The sequence below is a fragment of the Schistocerca gregaria genome, chromosome X, assembly GCF_023897955.1.
Source record: "Schistocerca gregaria isolate iqSchGreg1 chromosome X, iqSchGreg1.2, whole genome shotgun sequence".
Classification (NCBI taxonomy): Eukaryota; Metazoa; Arthropoda; class Insecta; order Orthoptera; family Acrididae; genus Schistocerca; species Schistocerca gregaria.
In genome coordinates, this window is record NC_064931.1 from 525820395 (window position 1) to 525843949 (window position 23555).

Consider the following 23555-nt stretch of genomic DNA (forward strand, 5'->3'; position numbering starts at 1 on the left):
CAGTCTGCCGACATCCTCTTCTCGGAACTGCTGCAGATGTATTGTACTCCGTTTAGATGGTTACCAGTTCTGTCTCCTCATGGTGTTCTATCGGTGTATTCTGAGCTTCATTGTTCAGAAATCTGAAATCATAAAAGAGAAGAATCGTCTGCTGTACATGTAAAGAATGGCACGTATTTGTTCTGAATAAAAGTGGCAAAAAACACACTGTGAATCAACTTACACATGACGCATTCTTCCTTTTGATTTTGCCCCTCTATTGGAATAATTAATACACCCAAACCTGTGCACATCACCATTATATCTCAAAAGCCTTCCAAAAACTAGACTGTCCTATGCACACGAGCTCAGAGCAGCAGTATTCTGGTCAGAGCAAGATCGCTACCCTCTGAAATTCTTGGCTTCACAGTTGTGATGTCAGGACCTCTCTGTTTATTTTATACCTCCATAGTTAACGTTTTGTGGTAACATGATGTAATTTTGGTGTCACATGCTTTATCAAAGATGAAAAGGGCTCTATCAACTTTCATGAGTGTTCATTCCACAACACTAGGCAAACATGATGCGCGCACCAGTCTCCGGCCCTCTTCTTTTCTTCCGTATCTTTCTGTCCGGTGTTCGTCTGCACTCTTCTTGTCTCTAGTGTTCGCTGCCACATTGGTGTTCTTTCAGTGACCTGGGGGAGGGGCGTCTCCTCCCCCCTTAGGGTTTTACCTGTTCCGTATATTTTGTTCCGCCAGTTTTTTGGAATGGGGGACTGATGACCTTCGCTGTTTAGTCCCCCTTAAACATCCCAACAACAACAACATGATGCGCGCACCCCCCCCCCCCCCCCCCCCCTCCCCTGCGCATGTCCGGGGTTTAGAATAGGCCTGAGGTATTCCTGCCTGTCACAAGAGGCAACTAAAAGGAGTCCCTCACATTTTGGCCTTTATGTGATGATCCCCTGTAGGGATTGACCTCCACTTCTCAATTTTCCCGAAGAGTGAGCCAATTGAGGAAGGGGGCTTTACATGGTTCAGTGTACATCATGCACTGAGACCTCTCACCTGTGGATATGCATTTCTGTTCATTCTTCAGCTGTTGGGAGAGGTCACCATCCTGGGTGTGTTTTCCTCCATCCTCTGTGCAGTACAGCTTTCTGTGCAGTTGTCGATAATGGACTTCTTAGCTCGTTTGCGCCTGATATCCAGCACAGTAGCTAGTTGGTTGTGGTGGGGCCGCCATGTATGCTGTTGGTTGTAGCCCCATGACCACACAGGGATCGCTCTACTGATGCTTATGCTGTGAACTCCCCACATATGCCAAGGAGTAGATGCCTGTCACCCTGGGGGTTTGGGAGTCCTGGCAATGATCATTCTGCCAGGTTGTCTTTGCTGCAGCTGGGTGGTGCCCATAGGGAGGGCAAGTGGTCGGAGTGGCTGGCATCAGGACGGATGACATGTCGTGAAGCGTAGTATGTCATCTCTTGCTGGTGGTGAAACACCAGCAGTCTCTAAGTGATAATGCTAAGAAATGACCCCAAATTGTTACCCCCGTCCCCCCGCCCCCGTCCCCCCGCGGCGAGCTCTACAGTGGCGTAAGTGGGACCCTTCCCTGGAGCACCTCATAGCCTTTAAATGGTTCTGTGTCAGTGTTCACTACCTTACCAAATGATGAAGCAGGAGTGTTAAGAGAGATACTTCTCGAACATTGGGTGCCATAAGTCACCTTCCCAAGTCTCGGCAAAGATCAAACGTCTTTTCGGGTACCAGGCTCCAACAGGTGTCCCTGGTGTTACCATAAATGGTGTGTTATCTACCAACACACACTATTGCCGAGGAATTTGCTTGAGCCTCTGCGTCCGTCCCCCCCCCCCCCCCCCCCCCCCCCAGTCTTTCGCACACTCATAGTGGCTGGAAGGGAGTGTCCTCTTATTCACTACGCACTGTAGTGAATTCTATAACACCCCATTTACATAGTGGGAGCTTCTCAGTGCCCTTGAACATTGCCCAACACAGCTCCTGGGCCTGATCGGATCCACAGCCAGATTAAACATCTCTCATCTGTCTACAAGCGACATCATTCTGGTGCTCAAATCTGATAAAAAAAAAACCTTGATGTTGATAGCTATCGGCACATCAGCCTCACCAACATTCTTTGTAAGCTTCTGGAACGTATGGTATGTCGGAAATTGGTTTGGGTCGGGTCCTGGAGGCACATGGCCTGCTGGCTGCATGTCAGGGAAGCTTCCGCCAGGGTCAATCTACCACCGATAATCTTGGGTCCATTGAGTCTACCCCTCAGCTTTTCAAGACAGCAACACCTGGTTGCCGCCTTTCTTGACATACGACACGGTCTGGCAAAAAATTTCCTTGCCACATTGCATGAGTAGGGTCTGTGGGGCGTGCTCCCAATTTATCCAAAACTTTGTTTCGCTCTGTACTTTCCGTGTCAGTTGATGTCTCCCATAGTTCCATCCATATCCAGGAGAATAGTCCCCCAGGGCTCTATTAAGTGTCTCTATTTTTAGTGGCCATTAACAGTCTAGCAGCAGCTGTCAGGCCCTACATCTCACCTTCTCTGTTTGCAGACGACTTCTGCATTTCATACTGCTGCTCCTTTACTTGTGTTGCTGAGTGGCACCTACAGGGAGTCATCAACAAGGTGCAGTCATGGGCTCTAGCCAATGGCTTCCAGTTCTCAGCCACAAAGTCATGTATCGTGCACTTCTGGTGCATCGTACTGTTAACCTGGAACCAGCACTTCACCTTAATGACAGTCCACTCACTGTAGTGGAGACACACAGATTTCTGGGACTGGTTTTCGACGCTCAATTGACTTGGCTCCCTCATCTTCGTAAGCTTAAGCAGAGGTGCTGGCAGCACCTCAATGCCCTCCATTGCCTGTGCAACACCAATTGGGGTGCAGATCGCTGTACACTGCTGGAGCTCTACAGAGCCCTTGTCCAATCCGGAATTGACTGTGGGAGTGTGGTTAATGGTTCGGCAGTACCTTCAGCGTTGCCTTTACTTGACGCTATGCACCACTACAGAGTTCAACTAGTGACAGGAGCTTTTAGGAAGAGTCTGGTGACGAGTGTACTGGTGGAGGCTGGTGTCCTTCCATTGCAGACAGACGTGCGCTACTGCTCGCCAGTTACACAGTACACATTTGTAGTTCCCCTGAGCATCCGAATTACCGTATCCTTTTCCTGCCCCCGGCAATCCATCTCCCGTATCGGTGGCCCTGGTCGGGGCTAATGACTGCGGTTCACGTGTGGTCTTTTCTCTCTGAACTGGAGTCCTTCCCTTCAGTACTTCTACTTGTGGTTCGTTAAAGTACACCTCCATGGTGTATGTCTCAGCTACAGCTTCGTCTGGACCTTTCACGTGGCCCTAAGGACTCCATTAACCCTGTGGCTCTTCGCTGTCACTTCCTTAATGCGTTCCAGGCCTCTTAAGTGGTTTACACAGACAGTTCAATGGCTGATAGTCATGTTGGCTTTGCATATGTGCATGGCAGCCATATTGAACAGCATTCATTACCCGATAGCTCTAGTGTATTCATTGCAGAGCAGGGTGGCCATTTTTTGTGCACCTCAGTATCTCTGTTCATGCTCTGGGAGCCTTTTCTTTTACGTACTGGCTCCTTGAGCAGCCTGAAAACTACTGACGAGTGCTACCCTCTTCATCCTTTGGTAGTGTCCACCCAGGAGTCAATTTAAGCCCTAGAATGGTGCAACCGTTCATTTGTGTTCATCTGGACCCCTGGTCACATTGGAACCCCAGGAAATGAACTTGCTGACAGGCTGGCCAAACAGGTGACATGGAAACCATTTCTGGAGATGGGCATCCCAACAAGTGATGCAGGTTTCTACTATGCTGCATGATTTTTCAGCTTCAGGAGCCAGAATGGCAAAATCTCAGTACACACAACACACTGTGAGCCATTAAGGGGACCATGAATGTGTGCAAGTCCTCGATGAGGGTGCCTCGCAGGGACTCCGGTTTTCTGCGGGCTCCACATTGACTGTGCATGGGTGGCCAACGGCTACCTCCTGTGCTGTGAAGACCCACCTAAGTGTCGGTGCAGTGCCCAGTTGAGAGTGACCCATATTCTTCCGCTATGTCCTTCTTTGGCTGCCCTGTGACTTCATCTTCGGTTGCTGAACTTATCATTGATTTTAGCAGACAACACCTCATCGGCTGATTCGGTTTTACATTTCATCCGTGAGGGTGGGTTTTATCATTCAATCTGAGTTCCAGCACATGTCCTTTGGTCTTCCGTGTCCTCCACCCTAGTGCTTTTAGGTTGAAGGTTTTAATGTGTTTCAGGGTGGCTGGTTTTTTCCTTGTTATTTTCGTGGTTTGCCATCCACTGTAATCTGCTTTCTTGTTCTACTTTCCTCTGTTTTTTGCGTCTCTGTTGTTCTCTTGTCCTCTTTCATTCTTTCTAGTCTTTTGTTGCCTCTCCTTCGTTCTTGTGGTCTTCCCTCTCATTCCGTTTTGTGTTATGTCTCGCCTGTTTTATTCTCACGTGTGGCATTGTTTTATTAGGAACAAGGGACCAATGATTTCATAGCTGGGTCCCTTTCCCCCTCTTGTAAACCAACCAACCAATCTCTCAAGCCCTGTCCCTAAGCTGCTGTCTTACTTTTTGCACAGCCATTCCTGCCTTCCCCTGTTTTTGGCTCACTGATGCCTTCCGCCTCCATTTGCCATGGGTCCTTTAGCACCTCTCCCTTTGCCATTACCATGGAGCCTCTCATATGGCCCTTCCCCCCCCCCCCCCCCCCCCCCCCCCCCTGTGCCAACAGTTATGATCTGCCCACCCAAACCCTCCCTTCCCCTAGTTCCCCTAGCATTTTTAATGAAAGTTTGTTGCCATCACCTTTTGCACTGGCACAGGAGGCATACACAGCGAGTACTTTACTGTGTGATTGTGACCCCCATCATCTTTCCTCTACACTCTGCCATGGATTTCACATTTACACTTTTCTATTTGTCAGTCAATTTGGATGTATTACAGAAGCCTTAGGATGATTCATCAATGAACTTCGTACATGAGGAGCCTCTCAGAGCTGATAATGGTCTTCGGATCCACAAGTTTTGGCTTTATAGTGGTATGCAGTCCCTTTCCTTTTTTGATGTAATCATTAGGTACTGATTTTAAGGTAATTATTTCTTTCATTACCCTGTTTTACGGAACTGACACATTTCAGATTTTAACTGAACTTCATAGTTACCAATTTTTTCAAACTTCTAAACATTTTCTTGTGCTATATTTCCCTTAGCCAGATCAGTGATGGCTTGTTAAACTCAGTTTACATCCTTCTAAATTGTCAGCAACAACATAGCTAATGCACATGCTAATTCTGTGTCTGCACTGCCATCAAACCAATATTGTCATTGCCTTGTGTGTAACATGTGAAGCAATGTGGTCAAGAGGATTGCAAATTAATTTTGACTCACTAAACTTCTGTTGTGCTGGTTGATGAAAAATATTTTTTCATACATTTGCTCCATATCAAACTATCTATCAAAATTTACTTATTGTGTGTGAACACACATGGGGTGATTATCAGGATTTTACATAGTGCTCTACCCTGATCATTTCCTTTAATTGTTGCTAAGAAGTGAGGCACTACCCCAGTTCTTTGTAGTCATTTTTTGCAGTGTCAAATACATGTAGAAAAAATTGTGCCTACTAGTTTTGACAACAGTTCCAGGTAAAAACCAAAGTTAGCACAAATACAATTGATCAGGACGAGAGATCCTTGTTCCAGCCAAAGATTATATGGCTTTGAGGAAATGACATCTGAAAATTTCATTCATACAGTTTACATTAAAGATGGTTTCCTCTTGAAAATGTGGTTTTGTAATTACTTGCATCCTGATAGGCTACGCAACCATATACAATTAAAGGAACAGTGATCATTCATAGTAGTATGAACTGCAACAATATTTTCCCAGTGTATTCCAGAGTGAGCTTCAGTATCCTAGACAGGTTCTTGTTAAAGTCCTATGTCATGTTGGTGCTTGAGCATCTTAATTTTCTGGGCATATCATATTCTCGCCACTGTTTCTGCACTGAGAGGTAGACCACCCTATCAAGGCATCATTTTCATTTACGTGGTTTTCAGACCCTTTTGGAAGATGCCCATTGTCGATCTCCAACTAAGTACTGTTACAGGTTCACTATCATGACAGGAATGTTTTGCACTGTTGTCTTCTTGATATAGAATCACAGTTGTGCCACCTGAAAAGTATCTGAAGTTTCTGTGATCTAACGTATAAATGTGATTAGTTTCTCCCCTTTACAGCTTACATAGCTTTGATGTTTTGTCATCTGATCTTAAAAAACTGCTGAAATTCAAAAAATTGAAAAATTTTGGTTAAAACATAGTAGTAGTAATGCTGATACAAATAAATTAATTAATAATTTATTAGTATAACTTGTAATGTGTAAAGGTCTTCATAGAACTTAGCACTTTTTCTTTCTCTCATTGGAATTTTATGTTATTAATGCATAATTCTTCGAAACCATTTTGTCTTTTTCAGAATATTTGTAAAGGAAGTCTCCTGAAGAGGGTCAGATTATACCACCACCCTGCCAATCAGGTGAAAAGTTCTTTGCAGTTGACACAGAAGTAAGTATATAACTGAACAGTCCACTTGCTTTAGTCGAATCTGTTCCTAAAATGCTTTTTCTTTTTCTGTGAGTGTTGCAGCTTTCCCAATTTACTGATGACTGTTACCACATAATCTTTGGAATCACTCAAATAGAACTATAGATGTTATGATGGACCATCAAAGTAACCAGTGAAGTTGATATGGTTCTCCTGGTAGTAGAATTAAAAATCAGTTGAGAGACAACTGGTGAATTGCAGTGCTAACAGGCAATCGGTATCATCTGTACTATGAAAAAGGTATTGCTGGCTTGGAAAGAAATGGAACTTTAATTATTCAGAAAAGTGTGGCCATCAATAAAGGCGCATGTACTGACAGTGTTTAGAATAAAATAGAATGAGAAAAAATGAATACAAATGTAGATGTAATTGTAAAACCTGGGCAATGAAGTTACGTGTATCGATTTCTTATGGGTGGCCACATCCTTAATAAATTAAATGAAGACATTTCCACCAGTCTATTTGGTTGAAATAAGTATTTTAGTGTGGCAGTTTCAAGCTTCAGCTTATTTACAATAGCTCATCTGAATAAACAGCCCTATAGTTACTCTGCTCCAACAGGGACATAAATTTAGTGAAGAGCAATAATAGGGGTGCGACAAATAAACCTAACATTGTTTGCAATCAAGAAGTTTACAGTAATTATTTACAGTTGAGTAGGTAGGTTGTGGAGCTTCTGTGAAGAAGGTATCCACGTAATCTGATTGCTTTTATGCTCTCCCTCCAATTTCCTATGATTGTAATATGTTTAAACTGCAAGTAAAGAGTATGCTGTTAAAAGATCTTGTGCTCTCTATATTGGGTATGGGTGAATCTCTTTGTGGCTGAGGCTCTAATGAGAGTTCACTGGTTTGCATTTCAAAGTTTCTGAAACAAAATTGTAATATTGTGAGCAAAGCTAAAAAGTACTTTTAAAACAAAATATACAAAATCGCAAAAGGCTCATTGGAGCAGTAACATAAGTTTATAACTTAATGTTTTACTTGTGATTCAGGTATACTTATGGAATAATTCCACTGAGACTGATGGAAGTTAAATATTGCGTGAAGAACATTTGTGTGATACTCCATCACTTTCCGTTCATGTATGTGGGATGTTCTTAATTCATGCTGTGATATTTCAGGTGACAGACTTGGTCATTCTCATGGTCGGTCACTTACAAGATTTTCAATAATTTTACACTGTGGGGTGAATGTGCGTGTGTCAAACACTGCTGGTAAGTAGTTCATCAGTCATAGATAAAATCCCTTTGCAGGTCCGGGGGTTACAACAGGCCTGAGGTATCCCTGCCCGATGTAAAAGATGACTAAAAGGAGTCTCAGGCTTTTTAGTCATATAAGTTCAGGTCCCATTTTATGGTTTGGCCTGCCACTTTCCAAATTGTACAGAAGTGCAGGCGATATGGGGAAGGATGTCTTAGGTAGTGCACAAGTTACCCATAGTGCCCTTAGATTTGATCTCCTGAATGTCTTTTCTTGGCTTTGCATCTCCACCTGCAATTCAGGTATTTGGGCAAGGACACTTTTTTGGAGTATGTCAATTTCTTCCGTTGTCTCCTGTCCTCTTTAGCCCCCATGACATTATTGGATTTCTCTGCACCCAATATCCAGCATGGTAGTCAGTCTGTTGTGATGGGGCTGTCATGTACCCATTTGGTGGTAGGCACTGAGAAAACAGGGATCGCACTGTTGATATATTAGCTGTAAACTCCCCATGTATGCCAAAGAGTAGATGCCTGTCATCCTGGGGTGTCAGGACTCTCGGAAACAACCATCATGTCAGGTGGCCTTTGCTGTGGCTGAGTGGCACCTGTGGGGAGAGCCCCTGATCAGAGTGGGTGGCATCAGGGCAGATGACCTGCAATGAAGCGGGCTCAGTCATCTCTTGGTGGTGACAGTGTAGTGCTAGTAGTCTCTAAGAAGGCCAAGATCGAGTACAATGCTGACAGATCAGGCCATAAATCGTTTCCCTCCCTCGCTACGCTGTGGGAGGAACATAGGGCTACAGAAAGAGCCATATTCACCTTGGTATTTATTATGTAGCTGAATGGATGGGGACTCCTTTCTACCTATGAAGTGAAATTTATTGTTGAACATCTTGAAGATAAGTTTGGGGAAGTGACAGCACTGTCCAAGGTGAGAAGTGGCAGTCTTCATTCAGACAGCGTCCCGAGCCCTGTCCCGGGTGTTGTTCACTTGTGACCGGTTGGGTGATATTCCTGTTTCCATCACTTCCCATAAAAGTGTGAACATGGTCCAGGGGATTATTTTCTGGCTCAACCTCCTCTTGCAGTGACAAGAAGCTCTGCTCCAGTCTAAAACAGTGGGGTGTTCGTTTCATCCAGTGCATTTACAAGGGACCCAAAGACGACAGGGTTTCTACTGGTGACTTCATCTTGGTCTTTGAGGATGGTACATTGCTTGAAAAGGTCAGTGTGATAGTTTACTGCTGTGACATTAAACTATATGTCCCTCCTCCTATGCAGTGCTTTAAGTGCTGGAAATTCGGCCACATGTCTTCCCACTGCACTTAAAACACTATGTCAAAACTGCGGACGTCCACTGCATTCAGATACTCCCTGTGCACCTTCTCCCACTTGTATCATCTACAGAGAGCAGTAGTCCCCCTGCTCGCCAGACTGCACAGTACTCCAAAAGGAGTGGAAAATTGTGGAGTACGAGACCCTGGACTGGTTGACCTACCAAGAGGCTAAACGTAAATTTGAAATATGCTACTAACAGTGGGCCCTCAGGGCCTCCAGACAACATCTGTACATCTGCTCCCTTGGTGGTTGGGGCAGTGTCTCCTTACAGTGCTCCCAAAATACCTACTTCAGGAGCAAGGCCCCCAAATGCAGTGGACATCGGTGCCCTCCCACCAGCTGGAAACAGCCTCCTATGCCTCCTCTCTTGTGCAAGGAGTCCCTTGGGACCCTCTCTCCCAAGATCTCCACTAATGCCACAGCAGACACTAGCCAGTGGCTAAAGGAGCCAAAAGCTGCTGGACGAAGAGCTCAAGTCTTTCTCCATGCCTAAAGCTACTTCAGACACATCCTCCCAGCAAGCCCCTAAAGAGAAGCAAGAGGGCAAGCAAAGTAGTCCGCTAAGAAAAAGGGCTCTCTGATGGCTGCAACACCACCATTCCCTACTAGTTCTTTACCTGCTGATGAGGTGCAGATATTGGCTGCTCCTGAGGACCTGGATGTCATAAATGTCTCATTCACAATAGGAATGTATACAAATACTCAGTGGCAACAGGTTACCCTAAGGCATAACCTGCCTCCTTGCATGGTTCATGCCTTCCCAGCTTCATGATAACACTGCCCTCCAGTGGAATTGCTGCAGTTTTTTCCACCTCCTGGCTGAGCTAGGGAAACTGTTGAGCTTTACACCTGCTTTCTGCATTGCCCTCTAGGAAACCTGGTTCCTGGCAACATGGAGCCGTGCCTGAATAGGCTGTACTGGATATTACAAGAACCATAGCGACTGTAATAGTGTCACATGGAGTTTGTGTCAATGTCCTGAACTCATTATGCAGTGAACCTTTGCCTTTTCAAACCCCTCTTGAATCCGTGGTCATCAGGATAAGCATTGTCTGCAATTTATATCTTCCTCCAGATGCAGTAGTACCCCTGAACGCATTGGCTGCACTGATTCAGCAACTCCCTAAACCTTTCCTAATTTTGGGAGATTTTAATGCCCATAACCCCTTACGGGGTGGCAGTGTGCTTACTGGCAAAGGTAGAGGTGTTGAAACTTTTCTGTTTCAACTCGACCTCTGCATCTTAAATACTGGCCCCCCACACATTTCAGTATGGCTCATGGCACTTACTTGGCCACTGATTTATCCCTCTGCAGCCCAGGACTTCTCCCATCTGTCCACTGGAGAGCCCACGATGACTTCAGTGGTACTGACCACTTCCCGTCTTTGTCACTCCCCCAGTGCCATTCCCCCGGATGTCTACCACGATGGGCTTTAAACAAGGTAGCCTGGGAAGCTTTCACCTCTGCTGTCACCACTGAATCTCCCCCACATGGTACCATCGATGTGGCAGTTGAGCAGGTCACTAGAACGATCATTTTCACGGCGGAAAACACAATGCCGCCAGTGGAAGTCAGTATGTTAGTGGTTGCCAGAAACCGCTGAGGCCATTAAGGAGTGTCAGCAAGTTTTACATTGACATAAGCGGTACCTTCCCTAGAGCACCTAACAGCACTTAATCAGCTCCTTGCCCACAGTCGCTAGCTTATGGAAAGACCGAAACAGGTGTGTTCGGAGAGGTACGTCTCGACCATTGGGTGCCATACGTCACATTCCAGAGTCTGGACGAAGATAAGACGTATTCGTGGTTACCAGATCCTGACAGGTGTTACTGACATTAACATCAAACAGCAAATCCCTCTTTGCTGAATCATGGGTTGACACTTGGGAAGCTACACTCCACCCATCTCCTGTCTATTATATTTTCCGCTATCAAGGAGACTACCAGTGTACTGCATTCTTCCCTTTGCTTCTCATTGTGGGATTCTACCATCCTCTTCCATCTTCATATTGGCCTTAGCCATACTTTGCTGGTCTGCCCCCGTCTTTGGGCCCGTCGCACTAAATACACCCTCCCACTTCCCTTGTATTGGTACTCTCAGGTAAAAGTTCTTAAATTTTCCTCTGGAATTTGAGTCCCTCTGATAGCATAGGCATTGGTTATGGAGAACTTGACCTTGTCCCAGTTTCTCTCCACCATTTCCTTACATTCTGTATGGCCTTTGTTTTGTTTCCCCTTTTCTTGTGTCCACTTCCCCTGGTGTTGTTCCTATTGTATCATGATAGTGGCATGGGTATGGGTATTGGGATGGTTGGGTGGCAGTGCTGGTACCCCACTGCCCATAGTGTTTCTGGGGCACCCCTCCTCTCCCCATTACCATTCACACCCTTCCTGTGCTGTCCTCTTCCTGTTGCCCTGACATCTCTCTTCCCTTCTTTGTTTCTGTGTTACCCCGTACCCTTGACTGGACTGCGTTGTTTGTGTTGTTCCTCCCCTGATTTCTGCCATTCTAGATAATGGAAGTGTGACTTTGATGATAGGTCTCCTCCCCTAAATCAACCAACATAGGGGAAAGTAAGTGTGTGTGTGTGTGTGTGTGTGTGGAGGGAGGGAAAGAATGAATTTGTTTGGGAAAGAATGAATTTGTTTTAACGTTGCTACTTAAGTTACATTTTTATTTAATCATATGGCAAGGGCCCCCTACCTGGCAGGCAGTTCGCTGGGTGCCGGTCATTCAATTTGACACCACTTCAGCAACATGATGATGATGACAGGAAAACACCCTGTCCCTGGGCACAGAAAATTTCCGCAACCCGACCGGGAATTGAAACTGTGCCCCAGAGGATTGACAGCCTGTCGTCTTAAGTTAAAGTGGTGTTACTCAATTGTTCAAGGTATTCACTAATGAAATGTTATTACAAAGTACTGGGAGTGTCAAGGGATGCATGTGTAGAGGAGGAGAAAGAACTCGTGCTGTACATACACCCTCTAGTGGCATCTGGATAAGAATGCTGATAATGTGGTGGAAGCAAGGGAAGAGTTCCTGTTAGTGTAGCAAGCTTAGGAAGTTTTAGGTCATCCTGTGTGATACGAACAGGGAATAAATTTTGAAGGGTGATAGAGATGGAGATTAAAAGGATGAAAGCCTTGATGTCTCTCAGTATTTCACGTCGTCATGTTTTAAAGGTTGCGGTGATGATGAAAAGGATTTTATAATGTATATTGGAAAATTTTTGAAAAAATTGCAGCAGAAGATACAGAATCTTTGTCAGAAAGTAAGATGGACATACCAACATTTGGAGAGTCCAACAGTAACCATGAAGATGTCCATCCATTTTATGCATACTGGCAAAGTTACTCAACCTAGAAGCTGTATGCCTGCCCGAATATATTTGTCAGGCGACAAACGTGTGTTTTGTGCAATGGAAAAGGGACATAAGAAGGTAAGGGACAAAACTCACAAGGCAAGAAATGTTCCAGTCAGTAGCATTTGTTCGATAGAGATAAATGTGTGAAGGTGCACATGGAATTTCTGAAACAAAAATCAGAAGATAATGATAGGAAAACGAAAGAGTATAGAATCTAGCAAGTGAAGAACTGTGTCAAAGAAATGCAAGAACTTGCTGGACATCTTCATGATCTTACTATATCCACAGTGGAGGAACTGAATGTAATTGAGGTGGAAGTAGATACAGTGTTCGACGAGCATCTTGAAGTAGTTAATGTGATGACAGACTATACTGTTGAGTTTGCCAAAAACTCGTCAAATTAGGAACACCTTCTGCAAATTGTGGGAATTCAAAGAAGCATAGGCAAAATCTGGAGCTTACAAAAGAGCAAGGTATGTTTCCAGAAGCGGATGAAAAAGGAGACGTGTATCCGAAAAGTGGAGCCGGTGTAGTGGATCCTAGCAATAAGATTTCTGCTGATCAGTCTAGCACAAGAAGTTGTAACAATGATAGTGCCAATGGTGGAAGTGATACTGATGGCGTAGGAAACGTGTAGATAAGTGACATGTCAGAATTCTTTCCTCAAAAACGCAAAAATCACAGAAGGTAGCAGTGATTACTGTGTTAGCATTCCACATGCTGAAGATAGTTCAAAAATGATCTCATGTGCGTAAAAGACACACAGGGAACTACTCAAAGACTGAAAGCTGTGAACTAAACGTACACAATTTAAAACCAAATACAAAAAATAAGTGTATAGAAACAGGTACACTTCACACAAAGAAAAATAATGATAAAACTAATGTATTAAGAGATTCTGATAAGACGTGTAACATCTACATACTTTGATGCTGATAATGAAAGTATTTCTGGTGAGGTTGCAGCTAAAAATAGGAAAAAGAGGAAACAAATTCCAAAAATCAGCTAATAAAGTGGATTGTGTGACTCAGAAAAATGAAGACTGTATTAATTCACAAAATTGTAAGTGCCTTACTGTTTCTAATGGTTCTATTGAAGACATAAATTGTGAACATCATGACCATAGTAAGAAAAGTGTTGCAGAGAAGCATTCTAAAAATTGGAAAAAGAATGTTTAGGTATTGGGTGTTGACAAAAATAAATACTATTGAATCAACATTGAAAACTGAAAAATTTAAGAGACAGTCCAAAAGATATAAAAAGAAAACTGCTTTGCAAAGATGTACTACTGGACAAATGTGGGAGACTTACAACATACTAATCTAAGATACTGAAGAATTAAAAGGATTGTGGCATGAATAAATGTTCCAAAACTGGACCAAAAATAAGTGTGTGTAAGTGAAGATACTTCATGAACCAGAATTGTGATGTAGGGAGCCTGTCATAATTTTCAGAAATGAATATCATCTGAGACATATGCTATAGAAGATATTCTCTTCTGGGTAATGGCTGTGTATAGATGTAGGTTTTTGTCTTCTGTGCTCATTCTATAGAACAGTATCAAAAGAACATCCAGATAAAAAATACTCACCCCACTCATCAGTACTATTATTAACTGCTGAGTATGAACATTGTTTTTAGAAAAATTGATTGTATTATCCTTTCAGATATGCAATGAATATCCAGTTGCAGTTTGCAGGACATTCGAAAATCTCTGCTTCCTTCATTGGCATATCAGAAAAAATACCATATACAGTTAAGACTTCCTTTAGATAAGATGAGGTACAAATTTTCATCAAAGGTTGATAATTTTACTCTATGCTTGTCCTAAAGGATGATCCCCAAATGATCTGTGATCTGTGAATTTAATTTAGATCAGTGATCATCTGGATGATGACGATGATAATGATAGGCACAGTGATTTGGGCAATGACATAGAGGATTTATGAAAGTGCTGTTTTGGCTATTCAGTTTTGTGGACATAACTGTACTATAAAATTGGTGCTTTTGTGCAGCCTCCTTCATCATAGTTAGTTTTACCTGTAGAAACGTGTCGAATAACAAGCTCATATGTACAGCTAACAAGTATTGTTGGTTGTGTCGTGTTCAAACAGTTCATACTGTAATCAGCATAAATTTGTAAAGTGTGTGCCTAATGAAGGACATGTGAAGGAAGATTAAAGTTGTCATAAAATAGGCTAAAGAATTGAAAAACTGTGCTGCAGCAAGGGCTTTCCGTATAACAGAGATGATGGTGAGAGATTGGTGAAAGAATAAAGATGCTATTTAAGAAATGCCAATGAAAAAGTGTTCTATGAGGAGAGCAATAGCTTGTTAGCCAGATTTAGAAAATAGTGTTGCAGAATTGTTGCTACAAGAATCATGATTAGGGATTATGCATTGAAGTGGGTGTGAGCCAATCCGGAGCACAGCAAGATGTTTGAAACAGTAGGTTTGTGCAGTCATTTCATGAACAGAAAAATCTGGTAAAATGGCAGAAAGCGAGTACTGTACAGAAATTACTGAAAGATCTTCACTGTAAAGTTAAGTTATAAGTTTGTTTATATGAGTCGAAATTACAACTTTCCACTATCCCATACTGGAAATATGGCTGAAACTCCAGTGAACTTCGATATAATAAACAATAGAACTGTGGAAACAAAATGTGTAAGAACTGTTCAAATCAGAAATACAGGCCATGAAAAGACCATGACTACAGTAGTATTAACATGTGTGGCAGACAGAACAAAGATAAAGCCTGTGGTCATTTTAAAGTAGAAAACTATTCCTAAAATAAAATTTCCACCAGGAATTTTTGTACTATGTCCCAAAAAGTGATGAATGGACAATAATGGTGTAAAATTGTTAGTAGAAAATGTGGCAGAGGCAACCAGGTGCTCTACGAAATCAACAAGTTTACTTGTGTAGGAGATTTTTCAGTCATGTAACTAAGAATACAAAAAATTACGTAACTTGAAGCAATGCCAAGATTGCTGTTACACTGTATATTTTGACTTCAATGCTACAACCTATAGACGTCTATTTTAATAAACCATTCAAAGACCACATGTGTGAACAATGGAACAATTGGATGATGAGCAGTGAAAAATCATACATGACAAGTTGGCTGCATCACTTGATGTTTTGTGTGATTTCATCATAAAATCATGAGAAAAATTGAATGTGGAAACAGTGATCACATTCTTCAAGAAATGGGGGGGGGGATTTCCGGTGCTATGAATAGCACTGATGATTTGTTATGGGATACTGATTATGAAGCAGAAATAGATTCACAAGGTGCAGAATGGGAGCCATGTTACGAGCTTGCCAACAATGCAAATGAGGATGTACTTCAGGAGCTGCATTTTTAGCCAATGATTGTGGGGATTTTGGAGTGTTTGAAATGAATTGGTGAGTGATATATTTTATAATGGTTTTAGTTTATATATATTTCAATATGTTTTATATCTGTACTATATGACGACGTTGTGTGCCTTTTTTATGCTTCAATTATTGTCTTGTGTGCCAATGTATAGTAATAAAAATTTATAATAATCGAAACTTGTTTGTGAAAGCTCTGTCTTCAAATTTGCGTCACACAAACTACTGTCCATGTTTCTCATTTTGCTCTGCCAAACATGAGAGACAGTAGTAGTAGTAGTAGTAGTAGTAGTAGTAGTAGTAGTAGTAGTAGTTGCTGCTGCTGCTGCTGCTGCTGCTGCTTTATTAATCCGTAGATCTCTTTACAAGGATATAGGACATATCAAAGTATTTACAAATTTAGATCAGTTTAAAATAAGCTAATTCGTATACACATATAACAACATACTTCTGGTTATAATGATGGTCTATTTACTCCTGGTATACAATACTGTTCTTCAAATAACTTCCTGTATAATGTAATGCTGTTGTTCACTCATATCTCACTATCAGTCACTGCATGCAGTATTATTACTATTATTTTTAACTGTCTAACATTTATCAAACCCCTATTCGGTTTTAGCTAAGCAATCCTTCAATGTATAAAATGTATTGTGTAACAGGTACTCTTTAGCTGCCTTTTTAAATAAGTGTGTTTTTGCAATTTCTTTAATCTCTTTTGGTAATTTATTGTACAGTTTTATTACTTGGTAGAAAATGCTATTTAGAGTTTTACATTTATTTTTTCTTGGTAAATCTGAGTATCTTGTTGCGTGGTCATGGACAGAGCTGTTTGTGCAGTAATTAACAATGTTATTTTTGATGTGTAGAACTGACTGGTAAATGCATTCACATGGAGCAGTTAAAATCCCCAGTGTTCTGAACAGATCTTGACGAGTATCTTTGGTTATTCTTCTTATGACTTTTCTGGAGTTCGAAAATTGTGTTCATATTTTGTGCATTTGTTCCCCAAAAAAGAATGCCATAGCTAAGAACTGAGTGTACATATCAATAATGTGTTACTAAAAGACACTGCATGTTACACACTGATGATAGAATTCTAAGGGCATCACATGCTGATGACATTCTGTTTGCAAGTACCTTTGTGTGTTCACACCACTTCAACTGAGAATCAGTATTCATTCCTAAAAATTCTGCATTTGTTAGTCTATAGTGGTGCCATCTACATTTAATTTAACATTGTCATTTTTCCTCTTCAAACTGAAATTCATGGCACTAGTTCTATGTTCAACGTCACTTTATTACTTTCTTAAGAGTTTAATTTGCTTTCTCGGCAAGGAGTTTTCATTATCTCTGTGACTATAATACTGCTGTCATCAGTGAAGAGGATTTTTTCACCATGAGTAACACTACTGGGAAAGTCATTGATGATGTATATCAGGAATAGTATTGGTCCTAATATGCTACCTTGTGGAACCCCTATATTAATGTATTTTGATTCTGATAATTATTTTAGTAAATGTTTAGTTCTATTTGAAGTATGTTATCTCTACTATTTGTACCCTATCTGTTAGGTGTGATCAAAACCAGTCATTAGCTACCCCTCTTATTCCCAATGCTTCTAGTTTAATATAATCATGTGGTCGACTGTACCAAAGGCCTGAGAAAGATGCAAAAATATGCCTGTGACACTCTCATCTTCATCAAGAGCATCAAGTAAAACTTTTGTGAATTCTACTACGGCTGACTCCGAATTTTTGCCACTTTGGAAACTAAACTGTAATTCACTTAAGACTGTATTTATTCAAGTAATTCTTTAATCTGTCTCTCGTAACTGCTTCTTTTATTCTTGAGAATGCTAACAGGGAAATGGGCTGGTAATTTTCTATGTCTTCTGCATTACCTTTCTTAAGCAAAGGTACAACTCTAGCCTGGTTTAACTGCTCTGGAAATGTCCCTGACGTGAAGGACTCGCGTATTATATTTGTTAAGGGGCCTTGTATAATCACTGTGCATTGTTTCAATACACACATTGGTACTTTATCTAAGCCTACTGACTTCTTATTTTTAGTTTTTGAATGGTTTTTACTGACTTCATTCTCTGTTGTAAGTAACATCATTGTATTTAGTGTAACATTATTTACTGGTGTTATATTTGTTTGGGGAATTTTTGCTGTAACTTCTCCGCAATACTTGAAAAATGCTCATTTATGTAGTTTGCTAAGCGCTGTGGATCATTTATTACTTTATCCCTCTCCCTTAGTAGTATGTTCTGCATTTGTTGGCCTCTCCCTGTTGCCTTTTTTATAACATCTTGTACTACTTTCCTTTTATTCTCTGCATTATATATAATTTTGTCAGTAAATGACTTCCTGCAGCCATCAGTACCTTCCTATAGCTCTTTCTGTACCTGTGATAGAATTTAAGAATTCTGGATCATTGCGATTCTTTTTCATGGAACTGAGGTGTTTAAGTGTTTGGGAGGATGTCTTAATACCTGCTGTTATCCATCTGTTTTTGTGGGATGTTGATACAGACATTCATACTTTTGGAAACAATTTAAACAATATGGAGAATTTAGAGAATTTCATATTCACATTGGTTTCCTTATACACACCATCCTAGCTTTGTTTTTATAATTCTTTTGAAAAAATCTTTTATTTTGATTTCTGATGGATGATGTTTGTAGGCTTGTAGTTCAGGGACTGATTCGGTGCTTGAATTAACTGTTTGACAGAGATGGTCTGATAATCAGATTTTTTTTTTTTTTTTTTTTTTTTTTTTTTTTTTTTTTTACAGCTACATCACATTTTTCCCTGCCCATATTTGTGGCCACATGGTCAATTACTGATGAAGTCAGTGTGGTAACACTTGTTGCACTGTTGACCAATAGGGACATGTCAAAACTTCGAAGGATGTTTATGAAGGTGTTGTTGGATTCATTTATCATGATAGTGTTGATGTAAATGTCCCCACACAGAATTATGTTGACCTTTGTACTTGAGACTTTATCTTGAACTTCTGTTAACTTAATGAAAGACTTTTCCAAACTACCACTGGGAGGCCTATATAGACACAAAATGATTAGTTTCTTGGTGATATCAAGCTCTTTTAATTCAATAGCTGTTATTTCAAAGCATTTCTCCTCACTCCTGGTACCGAGGTCATGTCTTTATTTGAACTGTGTTCCTTTCCTGATAATGTAAATGCACGATCCTCCACCCCTTGAAGTAGTTCTGCAGTAAGAGTTTCACTTTTCATACAGTGATAGTATTAAGTGTTGGATTTCTATGTCCGTACATTAGTGCTCAGTAACAAACTACTGTGCAGTTCAAAGATTGGAGCTCAACTTCCAATAGTTCTGGTAAATTTTTTATTAATTACATGTTTTGATGGAGGATTGCTAAGTCTGTGAAATGCCCCATGTTCCTCTTTCCAATGGTTTGTTCTTCTTTGTGACATCTGGTATACGTGAAATTTAGGTGTTCAAATCAGTCTTGAGTGATTTTCAGTATTTTTAAAGTGCTGGAGATACTCCTTAGGCAGGGGAACCTGTCTGTGTGGCCAGAGACCCCCCCCCCCCCCCCCCATACTTCCATGAATCAGCTGTACCAATCTTCCCTTCCCTTCCCTTCCCTTCCCAGTCCTGTTTAGGTGTAGGCCATACCTAGTGAAACCCCATCTGTTGATAGTCTTGACTGGCACCAGAGAAACATGAGCAAAGTTGGCTGCCCTCAGAGCCATCCCTAACCCCACATTGATTTGCCTCACGGCTCCATCAAGCTGGGGTCGCTCATGATGCCAGAACAGCTCAACAAAGTGTATGTTGGTGCCATGAGTCAGAAGCTATCGTGTCCAGGTCACCACCTATATCATATGCCCCATCCCTGTCCAAACTGTTTCCTGCCCCACCCACCATCACTACATGGTCTTCTTTTGTGAAGACCTTACATAAAGACCCTAGGTACTTTATCACATGACTTAACCATGCATTTGGTTTGAAGATACTGGTGGCCTGGTACGCTGCCCCTAAACTTTCCTGTAACTGAGGGCCTACACCTTGCCCACGACTACTACCTTGCAGAAGCACTTCATTCTTCCTAACACTCTGTACTTTCTCAGGCTTCTTGGCTTCAGTTGAAGTGTGCTGCACATTTCCTGCTCCTTGTTCTATTTGAGGCTCTTCTCCACTTAATTCTGGCAGTGGTAGATACATGTTTTTGGTGTTGTTGATAAAACTGTCAGATCATGTTCTCTTCCTTCCTATCCTCCTACCAGCTGCCAGTTCCCAGCCACCCTCCTCCCCCTGTCTTCCTTGGTCCTTATCAGTTCCTTCTTTGCCTTCTCCTACTGTGCCTGAAGGGCACAGACTTCCCTTTCCTGTTCCCCAATCAGTTACTACTGCATACTCTGCAGTTCCAGGAGAGAGCCGTTCCTGTTCTCCCAACATTTGCCCCACTGCATCCCCCCCTCCCCCCCCCCCCCACACACAAAATAGAATATTTCCTAAAAGATTGGCACAAATCCCTCTACTCACTACCCTATAACAGCTCCCACATTTCTCACTCATGGTCAGTTTTGAAAGAATAATTAAATTTAAAGAGTGTTTTAAATTTGTCAAGGACATGAAATTGGCTGTGTGTAAACAAAAAATGACACAAAGGTCTTATGTGCAGTGGTTGTTTTTTTGCACTGATTTGGATACACTGACAAAAAATGAATTTGTAATAAATTTGCTTTTAGAGAATTCACTTTCAGGCGTGTTTGGTCAGGTTTTTAAACATTTATAACTTGGAAAATTAGGCGTAGATCGCATCTAACTAGTAAACAATACGAAGTATGTTAGTTAAATACAGTTTAGGAACGTTTAATTACTTTTATTGTGACAATACACTGATGAAACTAGTAGCAGTCTTTGTTAAATGAATTTTGCACTATCAAGAAAAACTTGTATAGAATTTTTTTTTTGTTTGGCACACAAAATTTTGGGTTAATGTCACGATTATTGGGACTTGAGGTAAAGAAAAAGTTTTTTCAAGAACAAGTGCTGCTGGGACACTATTATTCAGTTGTATGACAAGAATGGACACTACAGCAAGTATACAAAACAAAGAAAATTTTAATTTGACGCTATTTCCTCTTAAATAAGTTATTTTAGTGGACGAAGAAATCACCTGTGATCTCACTCGGTGGCCATCTTGGTTTAAGTAGGACCTGTGTACTGTGTGCTATTTGTTCTGGATGAATGGCTTCATGTCTGTAATACAAGCTAAGCAGCTTTTTCTTGCAAAAAGTCACTTATTTTGCAGTATACGAGAAACATCAGCAAACTGTTCAGTTTAGATAGTAAATAATTTTACTCTGATCTATGTATAAACAGACATTGGAAACAAAGGTAAAATTTCACATTTTTTATGAAATTGCCTGAATTTATGCAACATTTGTCAGAAATTGTGTAAATCATTATTGCTGCTACTCCTACTCCTACTATGACTACATTACTGTGTTAACTGAAGTTTGTCAGTTGTAGAATATACACAAAATGTTGTTCAGGTTCATTGTCAGTAGTGTTAGGCATCATGTAAGGGAATACATAAATAAATATGCCTGGGGTGGTTTTGTCAAACTACGAAAATCTTGAATTGGTATGATTACAGTGTTAATCTAGTGATGTACTAGTAAAGTTAAACATTTTTGGGCTGTTCTGACCCAGTGTTCTAAATCTGTCACTGATGTCAATGTGAGTCTTAAGAAATCAATGCTTCACTGTGCGTTTCATGCTTGTTATATTGATGAGATTTCTGACGAACACTCTTGCATAAAAATAATTGTGAATCTCGTTTGGAATATAGTGAATGGAAATATGTACAATCTTTCACCTTTTCTAATTTTTACAGGAAAGCAACAGTTGTAAGAATGTTCTTAGCTTCCCCCCCTCCCCTCCAGACATTATGCTAAATTTCCTATGAAACATCTGTGGAGTGTTCCTTAAACAACTGTATAAGATATGGTTACTATGCTGTAGCAATGTATATTCAGCACTTGAATGTAGTTTAAAATTTTGCCTTGATAAGAACCAGAGCAATTTGGAGGACACACAAATTGTACTTAAACATCTTATGACTTGTATGTCTTGATGCGAGTGAAAAAGGAGTTAATGTATTGTACTAAATATAATTATAACAGATTCAGCCATTTCATGTGTTCCTAGCTATTATGTGCTGGAGAATAAGCATAGCACCAATGAAAGTATTTTAAGACTTCATTTCATCTAGTCCTCAGATAAGTGAGAATAGGTAATCACCTATCTGGTGTGTTTGTGGAGGGCAAATAGCACATTGCTAAACACCTTTAATTTTTTATCAGTTGGATCAGGTGTTGGTCAGAACTGCCTGTGTTAGAATGAGCTGTCTTTGTTAGAAGAAAAATACACACAATTGTTCACATAATACCTGCTCCAAAATAACCAGTGCTTAAACAGTTCTTAAGTTCTGTTCCTATTGTGATACTAAATTATATTTAAAAAAAAGATAGGTGACATGGAACATCAGTTGTATGTATGTTGCACATATTATTATGAATAAGTGACAGTTTGTACAGTAATATTTCTCTTTTCTCTGTTAAAAGTATGTTATATACTCTTTCTATGGAGTCAATCAATAAACTATTCTCCCAACCAATTTAAGTAAGAAGCAACCATCAGTTATTTTCAATGGTAATACGGGAAAGGATTAATTCACCCCAACGCTTCACTTTGTTTTGCATTTATTGTCACATCCTTCAGTGTGAACCACAGAACAAGCAAGTGTAACAATGAGAGAATATTTGCACTCATAATATTTGCTACATAACTTAAGAATTACTTAATAAACATAGGAATGTAACATTACTACTTTTTAACAAACATTACCATAAGCAATAAAGATCAATGGTTAATAAGTCCCATAAACTTGAGCAAGGGTCACTTTTCAGTCTCTGAAGCCAGTAGGTGACATACGGGACACTCAGAAGTACATTAAATGATATGCCATTAAGGGCAATCACTCATTAAGAATTATAACCACAAATTAAAGAAGATTCATTTAAAGCAATTGACATCAATAGCAAATAATTAAATCACATCTCAGCAAATGTATCAAAACCAAATCTTTCAGTTCTATTACAATGTTGGATTGTGGAATATGCTGGATTACTATCACAGAAGGCTAAATTTTACCAAACAGCTATTTCTCCAAACCTAGAACTACCTTAATAGTGTTCAGTACTTAGGTTATCTAGAATTATTCTAATTCACCTTTCTTGGGCTTAATGGTGAAGTAGATAATTAACGTTTTACTTCATTCTTCTGAAACATTGAGCAGCAATAGACACTCGGGCCACTCTTACCCCAGGGTGGCTCAGGAAAGAGGATGGCTCCACCAGGAGGAGGAAACATTTACCTGAACTGGAAAGGGAACTCCCCTAACACGAGCCACTAAGTTTGACAAAGACCAGTTGGTGGTTTTTAATCATCAACAAAAGCTTGCTGGCCAGTAGACAAAAATTACAGAGGCAAAGATAGCTTTATTTGTGCTAACAAGAATTGATAACTTCT

General features: G+C 40.8%; 2 protein-coding genes across 6 annotated transcripts in view; both read left to right on the plus strand.

Annotated features, from left to right (window-relative positions):
• The window catches only part of LOC126297716 (dnaJ homolog subfamily C member 21-like), a 242382-nt gene that overhangs the window by 17644 nt on the left and 201183 nt on the right, over window positions 1-23555 (plus strand). For all 4 annotated transcript variants that reach the window (XM_049988854.1, XM_049988848.1, XM_049988855.1 and 1 more), the window contains exon 2: window positions 6543-6631. Coding sequence is in view for 2 of the 4 variants with exons in the window: in XM_049988848.1 (XP_049844805.1) it covers window positions 6543-6631 (89 nt within the window). In the remaining 2 variants the exon portion in view is untranslated. The remainder of the gene's footprint in view (window positions 1-6542; window positions 6632-23555) is intronic.
• The window catches only part of LOC126297718 (methyltransferase-like 26), a 72398-nt gene continuing 55499 nt past the window's right edge, over window positions 6657-23555 (plus strand). Inside the window, exon 1 of one of the 2 annotated variants that reach the window (XM_049988857.1) lies at window positions 6657-6910. The gene's annotated coding sequence lies outside the window, so the exon portion shown is untranslated. Of the gene's footprint in view, window positions 6911-14171; window positions 15992-23555 lie in introns of those variants that run through there. The other variant, XM_049988856.1, reaches the window with a different exon arrangement.